Source organism: Marmota flaviventris, chromosome 4, assembly GCF_047511675.1.
Source record: "Marmota flaviventris isolate mMarFla1 chromosome 4, mMarFla1.hap1, whole genome shotgun sequence".
NCBI classification, from domain to species: domain Eukaryota; kingdom Metazoa; phylum Chordata; class Mammalia; order Rodentia; family Sciuridae; genus Marmota; species Marmota flaviventris.
The window spans coordinates 123,251,582-123,274,243 of NC_092501.1; the positions used below are offsets into that span (position 1 = coordinate 123,251,582).

The window sequence follows — 22,662 nt, forward strand, 5'->3', positions numbered from 1 at the left end:
GCAACCTCACAGGCATTCAATAAACTGCCTTCATTATTACACTCAGGAGAGTCCCTTTGAATGTCAATAAAAGCCTAGTTTTCTGCCTGTTAGCTAAATAATTGACAACACTAAAAATAATCAGAAGCAAATGAACGGAGTCAGGAACAAGGTGTGAAGAAAGAGCACATTAAGATTCTCCTGGTGGTGCCCCAGGTGGCCATCATGTGCTTTTTCTCCAGCAACTTGGATTTACAGTCTACTCAAGTCCATGGTTGCCTTCTCTACAGGAAAAACACACCGTTCCTGGTCTGCTGTTTGAACCACACATCACAGCATGCTGAAACTAGCAGGGTATTGACTCGTTTGAAAGGATTTCTTATTTGGGTTTCTATTTTGTGTTCTTTCATTTGACAGCTTCAGGAGAATCTAACTTGGGGGTGGAGGGCAGATAGTCTAGTTGGTCTTGTGAAATCTTTGTGCTGTTAAAATTCTAACAGCTTTCCTAGATTTTTTTTTCCCCACCATGAACTGGTTCTAAGAAATTGTGATAAAGACTTGTTACAGGGAGGCTCCACCTATTCTAAGAAGTCCCTTTCATATTGGTAGCTATGTAATGGTCATTCATTTCATGAGCTATTGGCCTTTTAATTTCAAAAGTAATTCAAAACACAATGCTCTTAAAAGAAAAAAAACCTCACACATATATACCTCTTCTTGTGTTTCTCAATAGCCTTTAAAAATCAATTTGAGATACTTCTCATTTTTAGCCAGCTTCTCTTCTTCCTGGTTAACTGGGGCTTTCACGATAAGCAGAAGAAAGAGCAAGAGTGAAATGTGCATGTAATTGAATTCAACTCCACTGATAGTGTGGGAGGTGGCTGAGGGCAAAACTTTTTTTCTTCTTTACAGAAAAAGGGCGACTGATCTTTAGTGTTTAGTGAAACACAAACTCAAAAAGCTAGAAGATCATGAAAGAACGGAGGCTGGACAGCACAACCCCCAATATTTGAAAATTCCAAGAATCTTTCATCCTTCACCTTGCCCTGATTCAAATTCTCCAGACAGAGGATTCATTCAACTTCCCAGTCCTCTACTTAAGACCCCTCACTGGTAAGCAGGTCATCCCTTTTCCAGTGAAAACTAGTTTGGTATAATAGAAAATTATTTTGATATATGACCACCAATTGGGAGTTTTGACAATAATCACTAAATGACTGCAGTTTCTGAGTAGACAACATGCAATAGTATAATAAGCCTCAGTCCACTGGATAAATCCCTAGTTAGTTTAGATTCTACTTCAGCATTTCATTTGAAACAGCTCTGTCCCTGTATCAATACATTGGAAGTCAATATAATTAGAAGCACACTGGATCACCAAAGAAACAGACCCTCCAAGACACTTTTAGTGGTGAATTTTTCAAATTTGGTAGTATTAATGCTAAGTGACTCTTAGAACACACTCTGATGAATATAGATGTCTCCAATCTTAGATCATCACATGATGACAGAGTTCAATTACATAATATTAGCAGCCATTAATCCAATGCCAGGTGTTTGCAAAATTACCAACATCTAGAACTTAAAAACTAAAATGAATGAATGATATGCCTATAAATGTACAAAGTTCTGAAAACATAAACTTACTATTGGTGATGCTCTCTGAATGCTTCTCTTCTGAGTTTTTCTTGAACTTGCTTTTTCTCCTCTAGCTTATTGCTCTGAAATTGCAAAGATCAAAATGTAATCTATTAAGGAAGATGTAGTTAGAATCATAATGTTGAAATTATCCAAGGTCCAAAATCCTTAGGTCCCAGTGACCCAATAGTCTAATATGATCTAATCTGGTTCCCTTCCAGAAGCTCCAAAATTATCCCCTCCCAGAACCCACAGCCACTTCACGGAAAGCCAGGAGCCCTAAGTTCTTCCACAGCTCCCCTCTCCCAACTGTCTGATCACAGAATCATCATTGCACATTTTTATTTTAGTTCAAATGATAGCAACATTTTTAAGCAGTGTTTTCAAAATATTCTAATGAAAACATAAAATTTCCATACCAACTATGTTTACTTAAGATTATAATAAATGGTTAAATAGTTCATTCAAAATTTATGTGTACACCCACTTTCTACTAACGCATTCAGGAAAAGATTTTCAATAAGCCAACTCAACTCCCTTCTGACTTAGAATCAAACACTTAAAGCTGTTGAGAGACTGAACAGAACATGTCCTTAAAAAGCCATCCACTTGCATAAAGAGAGTTCTTTTATTTTTTTTAATTAGCTGTTTAGAGAGCCTAGAGAGAAAAGAACTTCATATTTGATATTACTGCCACCATGGCTCTGGCACATTTTAATCCAATTTAAATAACCCAGAACATTTGCTTTTTGTTCACCATGACACAGCTGTCATTTTTTTTACCTTGCCTAAGAAAAATAAGTAAAATTCTTAGACAACAAATTTAATAGGGAGTTGAAACAAGTTTACAACACAGGAGAAATGTGAAATTTTACATAAATCCAAGAGAGCAAGCAGCTGGGTTTAATTTTTTTTAAAATGGATTTACCCAGAGGAAGACCCTTAAAAAGACAATAATGGAAATCAACACTCTTAAACTCTAAGTTTGGCTCCATCTTTCAAAGAGAGGGAAAACTGTTCATATTGTTCATTTCCATGAAGGTCTTCATTCACACAGAACTTTGCCATTTTGACAGGCAAAATGAGAACCACTTTAGTTTTAGGGAAAAACTGTAGGAAATTTACTAGAGTTAAAGGGAAGCAATTATAATGGAAGCAATTGGATTGTTAATGAAACAATTCTAGGAAAATAACTAATGGAGAATTATAAAACCAAGTAAACATGATTTCAGTCTGGATAAAGTCCTCGATCATGAGAACAAAAGTGGTCACTTAATGACAAGATCCCTGCATCCCCTATAGGAAAATAATTGAAAGTATGAAGGACAGCAAGCAAGCAGTAGGTGCTGATGAAACCAATGTTAGGCACACTCCTTTGAGAACAATGAGAAAGTCACACAAGAGTCTAGAGACAAAGGCTGGGTTCACCCTTCAGCAAGGTCAGGAATTGAGAAAACTGTTTTTATTCTCTTCGCCAATAGATTCCAGCTCACAAAACTGTTGGATGGTAGCTACATTTTATCCAAGGAAAGTCTGTCTATCCCTCATCAGAAGAGAAAGATTTTGCAAAACCCTGGAGTATTTGAGAATCTGTATTCAGTACCTACCAACCTAGGCACTGATTTTACTATACTAATCCAAATACTTAGATTTAGTCAGATTGTTTATTGCTTTCCATTTAAGTCCTCATCCAAACATACTTATGCACGTATACAAATGCAAAATAACCCATTTGAGAGCATGAGATCCAAATGAAGAAAAGATGGAATCATGTTTCCTCTAGTTCACCATCACTGAGTGAACTTCAGCAAATCATTTAATGTTACTGAATCTCATTTATTCAACAAACATTTATTTAATGCCTATTACATGCTTTGTGCTGTTAGATGCTAGTAATGCAGCTATGAAAAAGCTGTGACTACCCTGGAAATTTCAAAGTCTAGCTCAGGATATGGACAAGAAAGCAACGAAGGAAGTATGTTAAGTATATTAGAGAAAGCAGTTTGCAAGTGAAGTAATATGAACACACGGGAAAAATACAAAAGCAGATGGTCAGGAAATACTGTTTCCATGTTCACTCTGAACCTACTAAGTGGCAGGTTCCATCCCAGACACAAGAGCCAAGAACAACATTCAGAATGTGGCTTCTAAGCTCAGGTTCATGACTGAACTTCACATAGGAGAATGTCTTTTTTATGGAGACTGTACTTAGAACTTTCTTTAGATTTTCTAAGGTGCTGATGGCAAAATCAAAGGACAAAACCCATAGGTATAAGGAGAAATAAAAATCATAGGTAGAGACCAATCTTAAAACAAGCAACAGTTTTCCAAGAATGGGAAGAAGATGGTGCAAACCTTCAATTCATTGCACACCTGTTGTCCACTACTAAAGAGGGTTCCAGCAGAGGGGTCAGAAAGCCTAAAAGAAAGCTAGCATTTAGCTCATCAGGACTTGCTTCCCAGCAAGGGACTGCTTCAACACTAAGGATGTGTCTTTCTTTGTCTCATGAAGTTGCCATTTATCACCAGTCTGAGCACCCACAAAACGGACCACCTGGATTGAAGAACCAGGTTTTTTTTGTTGTTGTTGTTTTGGTATTTTTTTTTTTTATACAAAGGCAATGATGGGCCAACAATGTCCCTGGATAAGAAAAGCGCAATCCCAGAATTTACAGTGTTTTCAAGACATCAGAGAATATGCCAGTTCAGGAAATTCCAAGAAGTTCAAAGATAAATTGAAAGGTGTTTGTGAAGAGACGGGTGGAAGATATGGCTGGGAAAGTAAGAAGGGGCAAATGATGAAGGAATTTATATGTTTAAGCAAAGGAGTCTGGACTTCAGCAAAGGCAGTGGTAAGCCATTAAATTATTGTAAGCAGCACAGTAAGCCACTCACTCAGGTAGCAACCCGGAAGATAAGCTGCAGAAAGGACTACCAATGTGAGAGAACACAAGTGGTTATTACCACCATCCAAGTCAGAAACTATGAGAGACCCCAATTAGGGCAGCAGGGATGGAAAGGAAAAAAACAGTCGAGAAAAATGGAAGGGACAGAAGTAACAGGTACAGTTGTAGGTGGGATGAGTAAGAAAAGGGGAAGACAATCACATAGAGAATCAACACGAAGGCATGAGTTCAATTTGAATCCAAAGGCTCTGAGGCATGGGTGTGAACATCTATGCAGAAATCCCAAATATGTACTACGATATATGGTTCTGGGATTCAGATATATGTTCTGGCCTGAAGACATGAACCTCAGAAACCATCAGCGTGAGTAATGGCTAAATCCTTAAATGTGGGAGCTTTCACCTAAGGATAAGAGGTGTAGGCACCGAGATATCAGAGACCAATGGAGATATCAGAGACCAACAACGGACCTCTTAAAATATCCATAGAGGGAAAACAAGTGGATAAAAGGATCCAGAGAAAATATAGAGGGGTAGATTAAAGGACAGAGTATTTAATAATTAATAGCTACAAACTGTTAAGTATCTCCATTGGATTTTTCAATTAAAACATCATGGTGATCTTGGCTAGATCTATATTAGATACAAAAGCCAAATTCAGCCCACTAAGGAACTAAAGAAATCAGAGAAGTTGATTACATAAGCCAGCTAAGGCCAGCATCAACCTAGGGAATACGTTCCTAAAACAGATTCCTTGGTTCCAGTGACTGAAAAAGAGTGAGTCTACAAACTGACATTTGGAAACAAAATTTGGTGGTAGAGAATTCTTTTAAGACATTGACCCATGGCGTTGGGAGCATAGAAGTTGGAAGTGGATTAGAATAGAGAGATGCTATTTGTTAAGGTTCGAGAGACCCAAGTATAAATACATACTAAGAGAGGAAAAACAAACCAGAAAGAAAAAGGGCTTAATTAAGAGATGCAAGGTCCCTGGGGAGATGGGAGGAAAGAGGAGATGGTGAACAAAAGGTGGAAGAATCCATCTTTTCCTTCCTTTAAGAAGGAAAGACACCTTCTTAAAATGAGAATGGGGATACAAGCAGCAAAGAGTAAGGGAACAAGCCATGTATGGTAGTACACGTATGTAATCCCAGAGCCTCGAGAGGCTTGAGGCAGGAGGATCGCAAGTTCAAAGCCAGCCTCAGCAAAAGTAAGAAGCTAAGCAACTCAGTGAGACCCTGTCTCTAACTAAAATACAAAATAGGGCTGGGGATGTGGCTCAGTGCCCCTGAGTTCAATCTCTGGTACCAAAACAAAATAAAACGAACAAAAAAGAGTAAGGGAACAGAAAGAAAAGAAAAGAGATTAAAGGCCTAATGGGCCTTTCTTTCCTATGAAGTGGTCAATGAAGCCATGTGCTGAAAATAAAGCAGAGAAAACGAAGAAGGTAAAGTGAGCAAAGATCTTGGTAACTAAGGCTGGGCCTAGAATCCAAAGGAAAAATGCTAGACTTTGGACATTGTTAAACACCTAGCTGAGATGGAAGCCCAGAAATCCAGAGTGGCCAAAAAAGGCTGTGGGGTTTTTTTCTCCAGCAACCACGTTCATGTGGATTTAACAGAAATGAAGAAATTGAGCCAGCCTTGGTGACACACCCCTGTAATGCCAGTTACTGGGGGGCCAGGGCAGGAGGATCATAAATTTGAGGCCACCCTTGGCAACTTAGACCTAATCTCAAAGTAAAATAAAATTTTTGAAGGGCTATGGATTTAACTTACAGGAAGAGTGTTTACCTACCATGCATGAGGCCCTGGGTCCAATCCCCAGTACTGTAAACAAATAAATAATTGAACCCATCCAATTCAAGTATTAAATAAGAATTATCTTCTTTACTCCTTCCTTCCAAGAGGTCAATATACTAGATTGAAATGAGATAGTGTTAAAGCACTTCTTCACTTTTATAATTAGGTTACAAACACATTATTAAGTGCTCACTAAGTGCTCGGCATTGTACTAAGAACTTTGTATATTTTGCAACCTTTAATTCTATTGCTATACTCATTTTAGAAAAGAGGAAAGTAAAGAACAGAGAAGCTAGCAGCCTATACTCTTGGTACCACATCTGCATTTGAGAATTCTTATTCCATCCTCATGGATTTAATGAAATCTTACTGCATTTCAACAACCAAAGTCTTAATGCCTCCACCAATTCACCCACCAAAAATCCCCATACAATGTAGGAAACATATTTCTTGAAAACACTGGTATTCCTTGAATTTTCAGAAATGAAAACATTTCCCAGGTTATACAAACAATATTGAAATGATTTCCTCAATGTTGAGTTTACCCCTAGAGTTGTTCTTAAACCATTCGCCCTTGCTACTACTTGCTTCCTAGAAATAAGAAAGCAACATGTATGATTTCCTAAAAATATGTATGAGGTCATCTTTGCATCTAATATGAATTGCTAATATTCTGCTCATTAGTTTCAATGCTATACAATAAGGTAGAAACTAGCAATGTTTCTCAGTGTCTATATAAAGCACAGTGACTTCCGGGGCTCCAAATGACTTTGGCAGCCGTAGCTCTCAGGAAGAACAAGAGGCTTTGGAAGCTACTCAAATCTCTTGCTGGTTTCTTATACTTTCTGAGGTTATGATATCCCAAGAGGTTGAGAGAATCAAGTAGGAGTATTTGGAAATGACATAGCACTGTATTATATAATTTTAAACATAAGGAGATGGGAGCAGAATAAGGTAAATCCAGGAGGTAGGGAAGGTCTTTGACATGGACAAGGAGGTTTTCATTTTTTAGGTTTGTGATATTATGAAAGCCTAGAAAAATCAAATTATTACTTCATTCATTAATGTGATTATTAGGGGAAACTATGGTGGAGGTTTACTCCCACAGCACTAAATTTGGATGAAATCTTGCTGTGAGAATTTGCAAAAACCTGTCTACTTATGGGCAAGATCCACTGGCAAAGAAAGTAGCTGCTTCTGATACATTGCCTTCATTTTTAATGACTTTCTTTTACTCTGCCCTAATATTTTAGAAATATTGTCTCTGCTTTATAGATTTAAGGGAAAAGACATTTATACATAATTATAAAACCATGAGTTGTAGTAGTTTCCGATGGTTGTTATATTTAAAAAAATTTAACACAATCTTAACAGTTTAAACAACACAGATGTATTATCTTACATTTCTAGAGGTCAGCCACCCAAAATGAGTCTTGCCAGATTAAAATTAAGGTGCATTCCTTCTAAGCACTCCAGGGGAAAATCAGTTTCCTTGCTTTTCTCCTCCTCTAGACACCTCCCACAGTCCTCTGCCAATGAACCCTTCCACTTTCAAAAGCCAGAAAGACTGACTCTTTCTCAGTCTGTCATCTCTCCTTTCTCCTCTACCTGCCTCATTCAATTTCAAGGACTCTTGTGACCATGTTGGTCCTGCCTAAAGGTTGCAGGAAAGTCTCCCTATGTAAGATTAACAACCTTAATTCCATCTGTGAACTTAATACCTCTTTGCCATGTAATATAACATATTCCTATGTTCTAGGGATTAGAATTTTTAAAATTTTTTATTCTAATTTGTTATATATGGCAGCAGAATGCATCACAATTCATATTACACATATAGAGCACAATTTTTCATATCTCTGGTTGCATACAAAGTATATTCATACCATTCGTGTCTTCATACATGTACTTAGGGTAATGATGTTCATCTCATGCCACCATCATTTTACCCCCTTGCCCTCTCCCTTCCCCTCCCTCCCCTTTGTCCTACCTAGAGTTCATCTAATCTTAAATGTTCAACATCTCTAGCAATTAGAGAAATGCAAATCAAAACTACTCTAAGATTTCATCTCACTTCCAGTCAGAATGGCAGCTATTATGCAACAACAATAAGTGTTGGCGAGGATGTGGGGGAAAAGGCACACTCATACATTGCTGGTGGAACCACAAAATGGTGCAGCCAATATGGAAAGCAGAATGAAGATTCCTTGGAAAACTGGGAATGGAACCACCTTTTGGCCCAGTTATCCCACTCCTTGGTCTATACCCCAAGGACTTAAAAACAGCCACATCAATGTTAATAGCAGCACAATTCACAATAGCTAAATTGTGGAACCAACCTAGATGCCCTCCAGAAATGAATGGATAAAGAAAACGTGGTATATATACACAATGGAATATTACTCAGCAATAAAAGAATAAAATCATGTCATTTGCAGGTAAATGGATGGAGTTGAAGAATATAATGCTAAGTGAAGTTAGCCAATCCCAAAAAACCAAATGCCCAATGTTTTCTCTGATACGAGGAGGCTGATTCACAGTGGGGTTGGTAGGGATTATAATTTGAAGGAGGGATAAGGGGGCATTACTCTGCCTGCCACATGAATTATAATTATTTTTAAATCAATAAATATCAGGCACAATATGCCAGGTACTTCATAAAAGCATTGCCTTCCCTCGCTCTCTGAGGCTTTGGAACATGTAGGGAGACGGGAGGATAAGAGAACATTGCTTTCCTTCAGTGTGGTGCATTGCAATGCTGATCAACCCTTCACAACCAGCTCTAGCAGAAACAAAAAAAGCAGGTTGCTTTGTAGCGTTTGCTCATTTCTGTAGTGTAAATATTCCCACCATAGTCAGTTTCAAGCTACCGTGAAGACAACTCATAAAAATCTTGAAAATGTAACAATCCATTCTCATGAACCAGTCTGAGGTGGCTCTAACACACTACCAAAAGTATATAACACCATATCCTCTGGTTTAGGGAATGCATATTTAAGCAAAGCATCCCAGTGTCCATTCCAAATGTTTCCCTCACCCATAGGATTAGCTCTCCCTTCATTAAGGGTCAAAGGATGATACGATGATCCAGTTCACTCTCACTTCTATTACACACACAGATAGTAACCCATCAGAAGGAGATCCAGTGTCCCCTGTGACCCTTCCTGAGAGAGAGGGAAAAATGAAGGGCAAGATGGTAGGGAGGTTAAAATCAGAGGCCAGGCTAGAGGCTCTTGGGTGGTGATAGCTGCCTGGCTCCTTGCCTTAGGCTTCCCAGGAGTCGCCATTCTGCCTGGGGAGGAGGACAGTAGACTGCAGCCTGGAATCCATGTGCATATTTGTTGTGCATTTTAAAGAATGAGTGCTCCATAAGCACAGTCATTACCATCTCCTTTGGCCATTTTCACACTGGCAATGTGAAATATGCCACTTCTGGATAGCTAATGTCTACTTTTCTACCTGACACCAGCTACTAAAACAGGTTTATGTTTCATATGAAAAGCCACAGATTTATATACAACAGAAAGGGCTCGGTCACTGTGGCAGTGCAGGCCCATCAGCCACAGAGATGAAGTCCACAGAAGGACAAGGGCAGGTGGTTTCTTATTTTGTAAGGTCATTTAAATTAATGTTCCCTGTACTTGCATATGCACAAAGAATCACTCGGAGAGCTTGTTAAAATGCAGATTCTGATGTGGTAGGCCTGAGAGTCTGAACCTTAACAAACTCCAGGGATGCTGATGCTGCCCATCACATGAAGAGTCTAGTTTAGGCCTCTCTCTTCCTCCATCTCTTTCCAGCAAATTTATGCCAGTAATCAGTATAGTTGGTCATTTCAGAAAAGCCAATCCAATTGAGATCACTGTATTTAATGACTGCTATGGGTCAGTGTTACGGTATAACTTGGAAAGGGGGAAATACTGCTTTGACTCAATGTTAAAGAACAGAGTCTCAGCCATTAAGACTTCATAAGAGTATGTTATCTGGGGCTGGGATTGTGGCTCAATGGTAGAGTGCTTGCTTAGCAAGTGTGATGTACTGGGTTCGATTCTCAGCACCACATATAAGTAAATAAAATACAGATCCATTGACAACTAAAAAATAAAAAAGACTATGTTATCAATCCTGTGAAGAAATGAGCCATAAACAACCCACAAGACGGCCAATTATGGGTGTGAAAATGACCTTTAGGATAAAAGGCTACAACATAATAATTCTTTAAGGTCTGCAAGCCTCTTAATTCAGTTCCTGGTCATGATTTTATCAGTTTTGCCTGAAATGCAGGCAGATTATATAAAGGGGACCAGATTCCATTCACAATCACAGACCAAACAATGGGAGGGGAAAAGATGGATTAAGAACAGAAAAGTGGGGAATAGAGACACATAGAGAAAGAGGTCAATAAAACGAGGTTATGGCAAAAAAAAAAAAATCTTGTCAACAAAGATGACTTGGAAATGGACTGATGAATAAAATTTAAAAACAAAAGTTCCTACATTCGTCTTTTTATACCTTCGGCATTTTATTATAGTTCCTGATGTGCAAGACCAGTCTCATCTCCACCTACAGAGCCCACATGTCTACAGCAATGGGATGCTCTTGAACTTGAGAGAAGAGGTGGTGCTTACAGACTCATTTTATAGGCAGAGTTCAGAGAAGGCTGGGGGCCTGCCCCAGGTCAAACAGCACAGCAGACACCTTCCAAGGAAGACCAGTTTACTCCCAGCCAAGAAGAGAATTCCTCAGGGGAGGGGAAGACTCTTTCTCTCTTGTGTTCCATCAGCTTTTAGCTTCATTAACTGTAACTGGTTAAAACATCTGTGGCTTGATAATCAGGTTTAAATTTTGACCAATACTCAATCCTTAAAAGAAAAAAAGACAAAGAGGGAAGGAAAGAAAGACAGGTGGACATCAGGAAAAGATTGTGTTTCCTTAACGTATACCTACAAAAGGTGTCACATATGGTTGGCATCATGTGTCACTCTCCTGCCCCCAAAACTCCAATGCTTAGCTTAAAATCTATTGCAAATCAAGACCGACTGTGTGGAGAATGGGAGCAGGAAGAAAGGGTAGAGATGCAAGAATGCTACATTCTTAATTTTTCTCTAGCAGATGATCATCATCATCTCCTCCTCCTCCTCCTCCTCCTCCTCCTCCTCCTCCTCCTCCTCCTCCTTTTCTTCTCTTTTTTTTTTTTGTGGTGCTGGGGACCAGTTTATAGCATAGCCGCATGCATTAGGCAAGTACTCTCCTAAACTACATGCCACCACCCCATCCCAGATAAACATTTTTAAGAGATTTTTTCCCAAACCACAGAAATTATATCTACTATAACATCACTTTTAGGTTTAGAAAAAATCATATAACTAATAATGAAATATAAATGACTCCCTCCCCCTACTCGGACAGTACTGGGATTGACTCTAGGACCTCGCACTTACTAGGTAAGCACTCTGTCACTGAGCTATAGCTTCAGCTATAGCTTCCCAGCCCTTTTTTTATTTTATTTTGAGACAAGGTCTTTCTAAGTGGCCCAGGCTGGACTTGAACTTGTGAACCTCCTGCCTCAGTAGCTGGATTATATGTGTGCACCACCACAACCAGCCAATGTGCTTTTCTTTTTTCTTTTTGTTTTTTTTAATCAGTAAGACAGACATGCCAGCCTATATCACATTCACATGGAAAATTCAGCAAAACTCAGCATTTGAATACAATTAAGAGAGTGTACCATTAATTGCTACTATTACTAGTTGCTTCGCCTTCTGGATAAATATACAATTAATAGCTTGGTCACTCACCTAAGAGGTGAGACAGTGTGGTGATTCAGAATCCGAGCTCTGGGGCCAGTCTGCCAGGATATGGATCCTAGTTCTTCTAGTTACTGACTGTGGCCCATGGGCAAGTTATCTTTCCTCTCTTTGTCAGTTCCTCATTTGCAAAATTTGATAATATCTATCCCATCCGATTACTGTAAGGATTAAATGAGTTAATATAGGGACAGCGTCTAGAAGAGAATCTGGCCCAAAGCCCTCAGTGAATGCTAGCAAATCATCCTCTCCACCTTCTTACCTTCTCTCTTTGAATTGCCTTCATTTTTTGGAGCTCAGCTTCTTCAGCTTCCTTCCTGATTCTTACAGATTCTTGTCTTTTTAGCTAAATTGTGTTGAGATTACGAAGGACAAAAAAAAAAAGAAAAAAGAAAAGCAGTTAGCCATTTTTCATTCTGAACTTCTGGAACTCAAAATTATGATGAAAGGCAAATTACAGTATTGTTTTGCTCTACCTCACCATGATTATAGGTTGTTCCTTCAAGCTACTTAGATCACAGAGAATGGCCAGGCTACATCTCCTGCCTGAGAAATTGGTGTGTTTCTTCTTTGGTATGTGTGTATGTATGTCCATCTATCTTTATCTTCCTTTCCCTTACTGTGTGTGTGTGGAGGGGCAAGGGCAGATAATATCTCCTGATGATAAAACGCATAGTGTTCATTGTAGAAATCACTGGGTATCTTAAATCTTTCTTTGTACCATTTCCATTATAGACTTGGGGTAGAGGAAACCATATTTTTGGAACTAAAACATTGTAGACTTAAACTATAGTGAATACATAAATTTAACTAGGAAAAAAGTCCCCTTAATTAAAGGTCATGCTAATATGTATATGGCTTAGATAAGAATTCTAGATGTTTTTTCTTTAGTTCTCATTTCTTGGCCTCTTTGAATTTTGAGAGTTGCCTTTTGCAATTGGCTTAAAAGTTTTATGCTTTGGTAAAGTTACTGTGTTATTTCATGGTTACTTGAAAGTGCTAGTCCTCAAATTCCTTGCCAAAATTAATCAAAAATAGATGGATTCTGACCTTTTGCTGATATTTATTTTGCTTCAGTTGGAGTTGTTGTTTCTGCCTGACTTCAGTCTCCGACTGGCTTCCCCCTAACAGAGGAGGAAAAGCCATGAAGGTAAAACATGAATATTAAGCTGAAAAGTCAGCCACCAAGGACTAATTAGTATAGGAGCAGTCTACAACAGAAGTTGCTTTAGTATTTTTCATTCCCCCCAGAAATAGAAACATTACCAGTTATCCTAATAAGACCTTAAAAAATGGTAATTACTTAGAAGAAAAGCAGCTTGACAGAAAGATGAGGCCATATTTCAACTGGACCATCCTACTAAAAATTTTCAATTAGCAGGTAAAGTTTTAACTCAGATTAAAATCATAACTGAAGGGCCATATTAACAATAAGAAATACTGCCTATTCTGGAAATTCTAGAACATTCTTCCTGATTGAGTGCAACCAATAAAAATAATGACCAATGATGCTTCACCTACTTTTCTTGTTTTACCTCTATTGACCTAGTTCAAGTAGAGAAACTCAAGAACCCCTCAGGGCTTTGTCACTAGATAAGTGAGTAGACTTCATAACTTACTCTTTCAAACTATAATGGAAATAACTCAATGGTAACTAATTCTCAATGGTAACTAATTCTCAATCCATGATATTTATTGTTCTTTCTTCAGATATTTAAGAAGAAAAAAAACCCATGGATATAAGATTATTGGCTTGCTCTCTCTAAGCCAAAAATGATCTGGGGCCAGAAATGTTTACAGTTTTACATCATCCAAGAACTATCATTTCTCAGTGCTTAGGCAGGCTAGATGTACCTATCAGAAAGATTTCTTAGAAATAGTTCTCTGGTGCTTTGGTCACAAAAAATGTCATTTCTATGAAAGATTCATTATCCCAGAAAATACATTAAAATAATTTGCATTCATGATAGTTTTTAATAATTGAACTGATAAAGATATCATAGAGAGATATCTTCTGATTTTCAAAATATATACAAAGCCTATTTGACTTGGGCCCTTCAATCACTGTTGTGGGCAATGGGAAAGAAACAGTGAGTAATATTGAAGCTTTTTATCTATGTTCCAAGAACTTTCAGTACCTCCTACAATTTCAATATTTTAAGTGGTAGAGAAATGGGGAAAGAGTTGAGAATTAGAAAAAAATGGAGAAAAATCAAATATCTAAGTACTTAAAGATTTTGTTCAAAACTCATCTTAAAATTTAAAACATTCTAGAATTTTCTTTTTTTTTTTTTTGTCCCCAGTCATCCCCTACACACACCTATTTCTAGATACTTCATACAACAGAAAGTTAAAAATGAGAACCTTGCTCATTTTCATGCTAAGATGAAAGATACGAGGTACTAACTGCTCCAAATTCCAAAAGAAGGTGCCTGGCCCCCAAGGAAAGATCTGCAAGGAAGTCACTGAAAATCAGTTTGGAGAATCTTCAATGGCAACTACTTTCTGCCTATAAAAGAAGTTGAATTTGTGAAAGGAAGATAGAAATCTGAGGAACATTGTCTTTCTTAACCATGTCTTTCTTTCCTGTTTGTTATTGAGAAAGGAAAAATCTTCACATCAAGGTGAGCAGAAATTTAATGAAAATCACTTAAAAACTTCAACCTGTATCCCCAGGTGTAAAAAAAAATGCCTAGAAAAGTCAGGAACCTAAAGGCACAAGGCTTCTGTCGGCTGCCTACTCACACAGGTCCTCAAGAAGAGGTAGTTAGAACATGAGTGGCCTGAATCTACAGACTATGGGGGAAGAAAGCATGAACAATGCGTCCCTTACTTCTGATGTGGGCTTCATGAGAGAAAAAGTCAATCCAAAGCCTACTCAGAGGGACTTGCCTGTGAGCATCCCTTAGAGAACAATGGGCCCTACAAAGAGTTTACCAAACGCCAACAGTGAGGCCAAGCACTGCCAGTGGGAGAGTATATGATCTCTTGTCAGAAAAACCAGGTAAGAGGTGGGTGACTGGGAAGGAGGGATGCTGAACTCAAAAAGCAGGAGAGAGAATGAGCAGTCCTCATGCACCTGGGCTCTGTATAGTACCTCACCTCTTTCATCTTCCATTCCCCCTTTGGCCCTAGAGGAGTGAGAATCTGAGAACAGAGCATTCAATAGAGGAAAGTCCAGCCACACCACCCCACTTCATTTGCTAGTTTCCTCCTTGGAATAGACCTGTCCTGAGGCAGCGGGAGCAGGGGATAGGGGGGTGTCCTCCATTAGTAAAAGAGTTTGGACTCTAGGACCAAACACAGGACTGGAAGCTCAGTGACAAAGCACTCACCTGACAGGCATGAAGCCCTGGATTTGATCCCCAGTGCCAGAAAGAGACAAGAAGAAAAAGAAAGGAGTAAGCATTAATTCTTGAAAGGAGATTCATGCCCAGAACTAGCTTGATAACTCTTTAAGGAAGACCAAAAATACCCAATTTCTCACTCCATCCAAAGGACATGGGAGGGGCTAGGCTAGTCTCCCACATCTGGTTGGGGGGGACAGGTTAGAAAGAACTATTTTCTGATTATATCCCTCATGACTTATTTAGCATAAAGATGATACTTGAGCTTAACCCTCTGCATGAAAAACAGAGGGATGATTGGATCACACTATTACTTTCACTCATCCAGTGATTTCCAAATTAGCCTGTTTTTACCTAGATCCAAGAAAACAAAAATATGTCTCTCAGACTATCCAACAGTAAGTGGCCCCTGACTCCAGACATGTTTGTTAACTATTTGTGGAAACTGTATCCAGCCCTTTAAGTTCTCAGCTGCCGGTGGTAGAGAAATGGGAAGAAAGGAAGTGAATGAGTCACATTAGGTGGCATCCCCTCTGATGATCCAAACACCAGCAGAGGTAGACCAGACAATTCATCACCCTGGCAGTGTGGCTCCAGCAGCCCAAAGGTCTCTATCCATAGAATGAAAGCCCAGGTGACATTTGTCTTTTCACCCACCACTGGGTTCCCAGCTCTCTTTCATCTTGCCTTTGAAACTGACTCCTCCCTTATTTTCTTCACATTAGCATTTAGCTGCCATGATTAATATGCTGTGATAGCTTTTCCTCTTATCCTGACTAGTGCTATGACAGGGCATATGCAGCGCCCCAGGTAAGCTTTCTTCAGAACTGAGCATCTAAGAGGCTCTAAATTATTTGTCAATTAAGCCATCACTTTATTCCCACATAGCTGGGGCATCACACATTTGCTACTTGCAGAAAGACAGAAACAACCATATATACTTAATTTGTTCCAGCATTAAATGCATTCCATCCCAAGCAGCCCAGCCACCAATCTCTATTGCAGAAAGAGTCATACACAGGTGCTTATAGGACCCATGGGTGGCCCTGCCTCCACTTTAGGGAACTGGTTTGCTCACTTACCCAGCAGTGTTGGTACCATATACACTGGTTTAGCTCTATTCTGCTCCTTCCACTTCTCCAGGTTGGACAGTTCTTGTGCAGCAACTAAGCCAGGTGAGAAATAACAGATCATCAGTTTTTAAGATTTGCAAATTGATCACTTCAAAGTATAAGAAGCAACCATCAGATGACAATTAATCACATGCTAGCATGAGTGGATAAGATGCTCAAAAAAAAAAAAAAAAAGACATATCCTATCCTAACCCCTTGTGGCTCACTCTGGGGACACTTTCTCTCCAAGTACCTGCACAGAGAAACAAAACAAAGGAGCACAGTGCATAGTTTTTCCTTCCATTCTGGCTTTTTTTTTTTTTCAGTGCTGGGAATTGAACATAGAGCTTTGCACACAGAAGGCAAGTGCTCTACCACTGAGCTGTAGTCCCAGCCCTTCTTATGTTAAGACAGAGTCTCTATTACCCAGGCTAGTCTCAAACTTGTGATACTCCTGTCTGAGCCTTCCTAGTAGCTGGGATTACAGGCATGTGCAACCACACCCAGATCCATTCCAGTATTCTTAAAATGTCCAATTAATTTTAAAGATTTCCTATAGAAAATGTTTATAAAACTAGAATCCATGTCAATAAAAACGGTTCACACACAGGTAAACATATTCCCAGAGAATTCTGATGCCCATGTTCACTTTATTTTAAATGTTCCCCAAGCTCATTGCAACTCAGGGCAGTGAGGATCCTGCAACTGTAGCTGGGTACCCCTGCTCTGGTTGCTGGTATTAGGGACCAGCTGCCTGGGGAGCAGGGCTCATTACCCAAATATTCATTCTTTGTGACAGTAGGGGGCACCAGGAGATACCAGTTCTACTGCTCCAGTACATGCCCTGGTCTCCAGGTTAGACCCAATTAGTTGCAAATGTCCATTTATACAATTTTTCAATAGAAAATAAGAAGAAAAGAAAAATTCTGAAACATTTCAAAATCCAGACCACACTGAGATTTAAATTCCCGTTAAATATTTAAATAAAAAGCTTGCAAGATGCCGGAACTTTGGAGGTTCTGTTGGTCAACTGCCTCCAGTTTCCATAGTCACTGCAAAGCTGAGATTATCATATGGTATTCTGTACTGACCCATTATTGTTCCACACAGGGGGCGCTATTTCTCTGGTGGGGACAGGTGCTTTCTTGTCATGTCCTTAAGACTATCGTTATTCACAAAATTAAATTACCTACTAATGATCTAAAAAAGGAGAGCATAGCATTTCAATATTAGCACCACAGCCTGACTTTGAGCATGTCTCAGAACTTCATTGTGAACTGAAAAAACTTGAGCTCCCCTTGAAACTACTAAAAGATACCTTTAAATGGCCCCATTTATATTTACTAAATGTCAGTTAAACATTTATAAACACGCTTAGTACAAGGAGCACAAAAATGAGTAATGTAGTCTCTGCCCTCAAGGAGAAGAATCTGGAGAAGAAAACCAAATTGCACAAATAAAAACAGCCAAGGGGTAGGCTGGACATCTACAAAATTATGGAGCACAGAAGCTAAAGCAAAATTCCATTGAGGAGGATGGGATAAAAAAAGAATAATAAAGATTATTTCATGATATATTTAGTATTTAATTTGTCAATTTCAAAAGTGTTTGTGGTACCATTAAAATATTAGCTGCCAACTCAACTATTTAGGAAAAAGACTGGTCTCTTAAAGTTGTTTAAGCCCCACAGAAATCCAAGGTTTACAATCATGTCATGAGGGTTTTTTTTTTTTTTTTTTTAACTAATGAAGAGAAACAAATTTAGAAGTGTTAACAAATAGAATAATTTTAAAGGTATAATTAAAACTGCTAAAATTCAAAAAGAAAATCCTTCTTGAGATCCAGTGCAGCTAAACGTATCAGAAAAGATAAATACTTCAGGCCAAAACAAACCAATTGTAAAGAAAATAAGAACCATTCTGAATGTTCAATAAATATACATACTCCTCTGTATCTGATGTCTCCGGCTTTCATTTGGTGCAATCATGGTATATGCACCTGTGCTAGAATGAAGAGGATAAAATGGTTAATGGCATGAGAAACTACTATCATTATGTAATACACTAACATACTGTACTAGTTAGCGATCATCACCATCAGATGAGAATTATGGAAGATAAATTTCTTAAGATCCGGGTCTGTACTCCAGGGTCTTGAACTCTAGTTGTCAGAGTAAGATAAATGTATGGAATCAAACATAGAAACATAAAGCGGTGGATGAAGAGACAAGGTCTTATTAGAACTGCTTCACCAGTGGTTCTTGGTCCTGACACTGTAGGGCTCCATTGTTCCTCTAGGTGGCGCTTGTGGGTAAATCCTTTTAAGATTGGCAGTCTTAAGAAAGTTCTTTAGCAAAATAAGCCAAACTCAAAGGTCAAGGGTTGTATGTTTTCTTCCATATGTGAAAGCTAGAGAGAAAAAAAGAAAAAGGTTGGGGAGGAGGCGGATCTCATAAAAATCAAAGGGAGAACAATAGATCAGAAGAAAGGGATTGGGGGAGGGAAGAAGGGAGAGAAAAGGGAAATACTAGAGAATGACACTGGCCAAATCACATTGTTATACTGTGTGTATGTACAACTATGTGGAAACAAATCCCACCTTTATATACAATAATGCACCAATTAATAAAAGGAAAAAATAAATAAAAAGGGGGAAAAATCCAGATTGATGTTCTCCTCCATGTGACCCACATTAAAAGAACAGGAAACAGTGTTGGGTTCTTGTTCCCACAAACTGAGAATACAGTCCATTTTCAATGCAGACAACTTCTCTTGATGACCCCTCTGAGTAGCCAATTGGCCACAGTCTTGTGCTTTTCGCTTTGACCTTTATTAAGTCTGGGTCCACTGGGTTCCTCATTCTCCCAACAATATGAGTTGAGCATAATCAGAAGTTCAGAGAAGCAAAGAAGGATGTCAAACAGAAAGATCAAGGAAGATTTCACTTAAGCAAATATATTCAACCATGAGGTACCAGAAAGCTGTTAAAATATTGTGAGCTTTGAGAAAGAAACTGGTTGATTGATGGTGTTCCTGATCTATGACACAGTGCCTGGCACAATGTAGCTGTGTGATAAATTGTGAGCTGAATTAAAATAAAATGATGGCTCAAAACCAGTCTGAGAGTCTATGCTTGGGTTGGCTCATTCTTGATCTGAAGCACATGGTCCCACAAGAGCACGAATACTTCATAAAGCAAAAATACAGCACAGTAACAGACCGCAGTATAATTGTGGGTACAGTTTTAAAGGAAATACTATGGATAATCACAACCAGCTCATAACTGTAGTTTTTTTTTTTTCCTTAAACCCCAGATACTCTTAGAATTCTCTCTCTTCAACCTGGAATATACAATTTCAAAGGGCAAATTAGCACAGACTGAACAGTAGAGGCCAAAAGTGCTGATTAACAGAAGCCATTTCTTCCTTATCTCATTATTTTCCTAGCTGTGAACCTTCAGCCAGCTTCAAACTGGGCTTTAATTTTAAACTTGTAAATGTGAGGTGTGCAACCACCTTTGCATGCAAATGGGGCTGCTGGATGCCCAATTACCTAATGTATATCAGCAGACTTTGCATGTGTAGCCTAGCATGCATACAACGTTATGAATACAAAATTAGGATACTGCCACTGGAAATTAATCCCTTATCTGTTACATATTCTTTGTTCACCCTAAGAAAGATTTTTCACTCCTCAACTGGCAGTGCTTTATAGGAGCTTGGGAACTGCAATTCTGTGTGTAGTACCTGGAAACCTGAATATGGGGCAATATTGAGCCATTCCACGGAGTCTTAAAGCTGAAACATGAAAGAGTGGATTTAAATGCCAACCATGAAATTACTGCACAATCTTCAATGTCTACTAAGACGGTGGTGTAGAGCTTCTCACTATACCAGGGATTTGCCTACACTGCAGATCAGCAGTTCTTAACCTTTATCATGCATCAGAATTACCCCGAGGGCTTGTTGGCAGGCTTGTTAAAGGGCAGAGTTTCTAATTCAGTAACTCTGGGGCGACTTTCAACAAGATTCATTTTTAACACGTTCCCAGGTGATTCTGATATTCTTGACCTGGGTACCCGTACTTGGAGAGTCACTCTATAGATCAATCAGGTTGTCTGTTATGGTTCAAAGGTTTGTGCCCACCAAGACTCATGTTGACACTTGGTCCCCAATGTAATGGTGTTGAGAGGAGGTGGGACCTATAAGATGCATTGTGGGTCATGGTAGCACCATCCTTAGAAGCAATTAATGCCCATCTCACAGGAGTGTGTTAGATCTCATAAGACTGGATTAGTTGAAAGTATTATTATAAAGCAAAGTCATCCATGTGCTTGGTCTCTTGCACATGCCCTCTTCCCCTTCTGCTTCTCATCTATTTTATGATGCAGCCAAGGGGCCCTTACAAGATGTTAGTGTCAAGCTGTCTTGACTTTCTAGCCACCAGATTTGTGAGCCAAAAAAAAAACTCTTTTTAAAATACATTACCAATCATCAGATATTCTGTTATAGCAGCACAAAAGGACTAAGACACTGTCTTAGGATATTTTAGCTAAAAGAGAATTTGGGGATTAATAAACCTTTGATAAAGACACAGAAGTTAAACCAGGTACTAAAGATCACAAGGTTAATTAAGCAATAGAGCTGAGACTCAAATCCAGAACTTTTGACATAGATCAGTTAACTATCTGCATCTAACTTTTCAATTCAATACAGAAAGCCTAAAATATGAGTTTCCTTGAACTTCAGCCACTTGATAGACTTTGGAATGATGCAAACACTTAACTGAGCACATATTATGGATTTAATATGTTAGGGACTTATGGGGAGATGCCAAAATCCTTATTCAGGCCACTTTAACAGAACTAGTACTTCAGTTAGGAACAATTCAAAAAATCCATAGAGCACACCACAAGGATATCCAGATAAGTATTAAAGTGGAATAATATAGGTAGTCAAAAATCAAGACAAAGGAGATTCACAGAGACCACAGAGGAGTAAAAATTCTTTAGGGAAAAAAAAACAGTTGGAAAATAGAAAGTTAAGTCTTTAAGGACAGGCTCTGAATTGGCACAAGGTTTCCTTGCCAGGAGTTTGCTAAGAATGAATATTCCATGGAAATTTTGGAAAAGATTTAGAAACAAATATCAATCTGTTTATCCAAGACTATATTCTGTAATATCAAATCTAATTAAGTATACTACCTATGACACACTAATATCTTTAGTCTTAGGACTATAGCACACAATCTCTGTCCCTTGTGTGTAGGATACAGGCAGCCATACACAGTACAGGTACAGGAAAAAAGAGGGAAAAAAATTCCTAGCCCTGGATTTAAGAGTTTTTAATCAAAAGCAATCTCAGCATAACCCCAACAGTGCTCCTAGTAATGCACATTTTATGTTAAGAGAATTCCTGGGTAACACTTGCAGCAATATTTTATTGACTGAACATGCCAAATCTAAAACATTTAAAGTATACACAAGAAAGCCATGCCAAGTAATTTAGCTTTTATTCCTCATTCTTGCAATAAGAAAAAGGAGCTTTAGACTAAGGATATGCTTTTTACTTTTTAATATCATGTGGAAGAGTGTAATGCTTGGTAGATAAAAATATTCATCCCTTCTCATAGCTTTTTTCTGGACATTAATATCAAGCATGATTTATTAATGTTTTCGACCAATTAGTTTCCACCCGCAGCAAAGGCCTTTGCTGTTTTCAACCTCAGTGGCATTTCTTTTCAACAGGCTGACTCCTGAGCTGTCGATCTGTACAAGACTAAGCTACCTAGATTTAGCATTCTGCTCATTTCCTGATTAAGCAACATTTAAGCCACTGAAACAAATATATATTTTTGAAAATGAGTTCCCTCAATTATCTCATTGAAATTTAATGAAATGTCTCAATTGGTGAGATTGCTTTCACTTCCCGACAGCACACATCTGTGAGACAAACTAAAGGGGGAACATCTGAAAGACTAGCCCAAGACAAAGAAAAATATCTTTCTGTGCCATAGAGGAAAAAAACAGGAGAAAAGACATTTTCCTTGTGAGGTTTCTCTGAGTTACACAACT

At 38.6% G+C, this 22,662-nt stretch overlaps 1 protein-coding gene across 7 annotated transcripts in view; it reads right to left on the reverse strand.

Moving 5' to 3' along the window:
• Epsti1 (epithelial stromal interaction 1) overlaps positions 1–22,662 on the reverse strand; it is a 97,246-nt gene that overhangs the window by 60,783 nt on the left and 13,801 nt on the right. For all 7 annotated transcript variants that reach the window (XM_027928832.3, XM_027928835.3, XM_027928834.3 and 4 more), the window contains exons 2-6: positions 18,535–18,593; positions 16,561–16,644; positions 13,182–13,255; positions 12,394–12,477; positions 1,627–1,700 (exon numbers count right to left, since the gene is read on the reverse strand). In XM_027928832.3, coding sequence (XP_027784633.2) covers positions 1,627–1,700; positions 12,394–12,477; positions 13,182–13,255; positions 16,561–16,644; positions 18,535–18,593 — 375 coding nt within the window. The remainder of the gene's footprint in view (positions 1–1,626; positions 1,701–12,393; positions 12,478–13,181; positions 13,256–16,560; positions 16,645–18,534; positions 18,594–22,662) is intronic.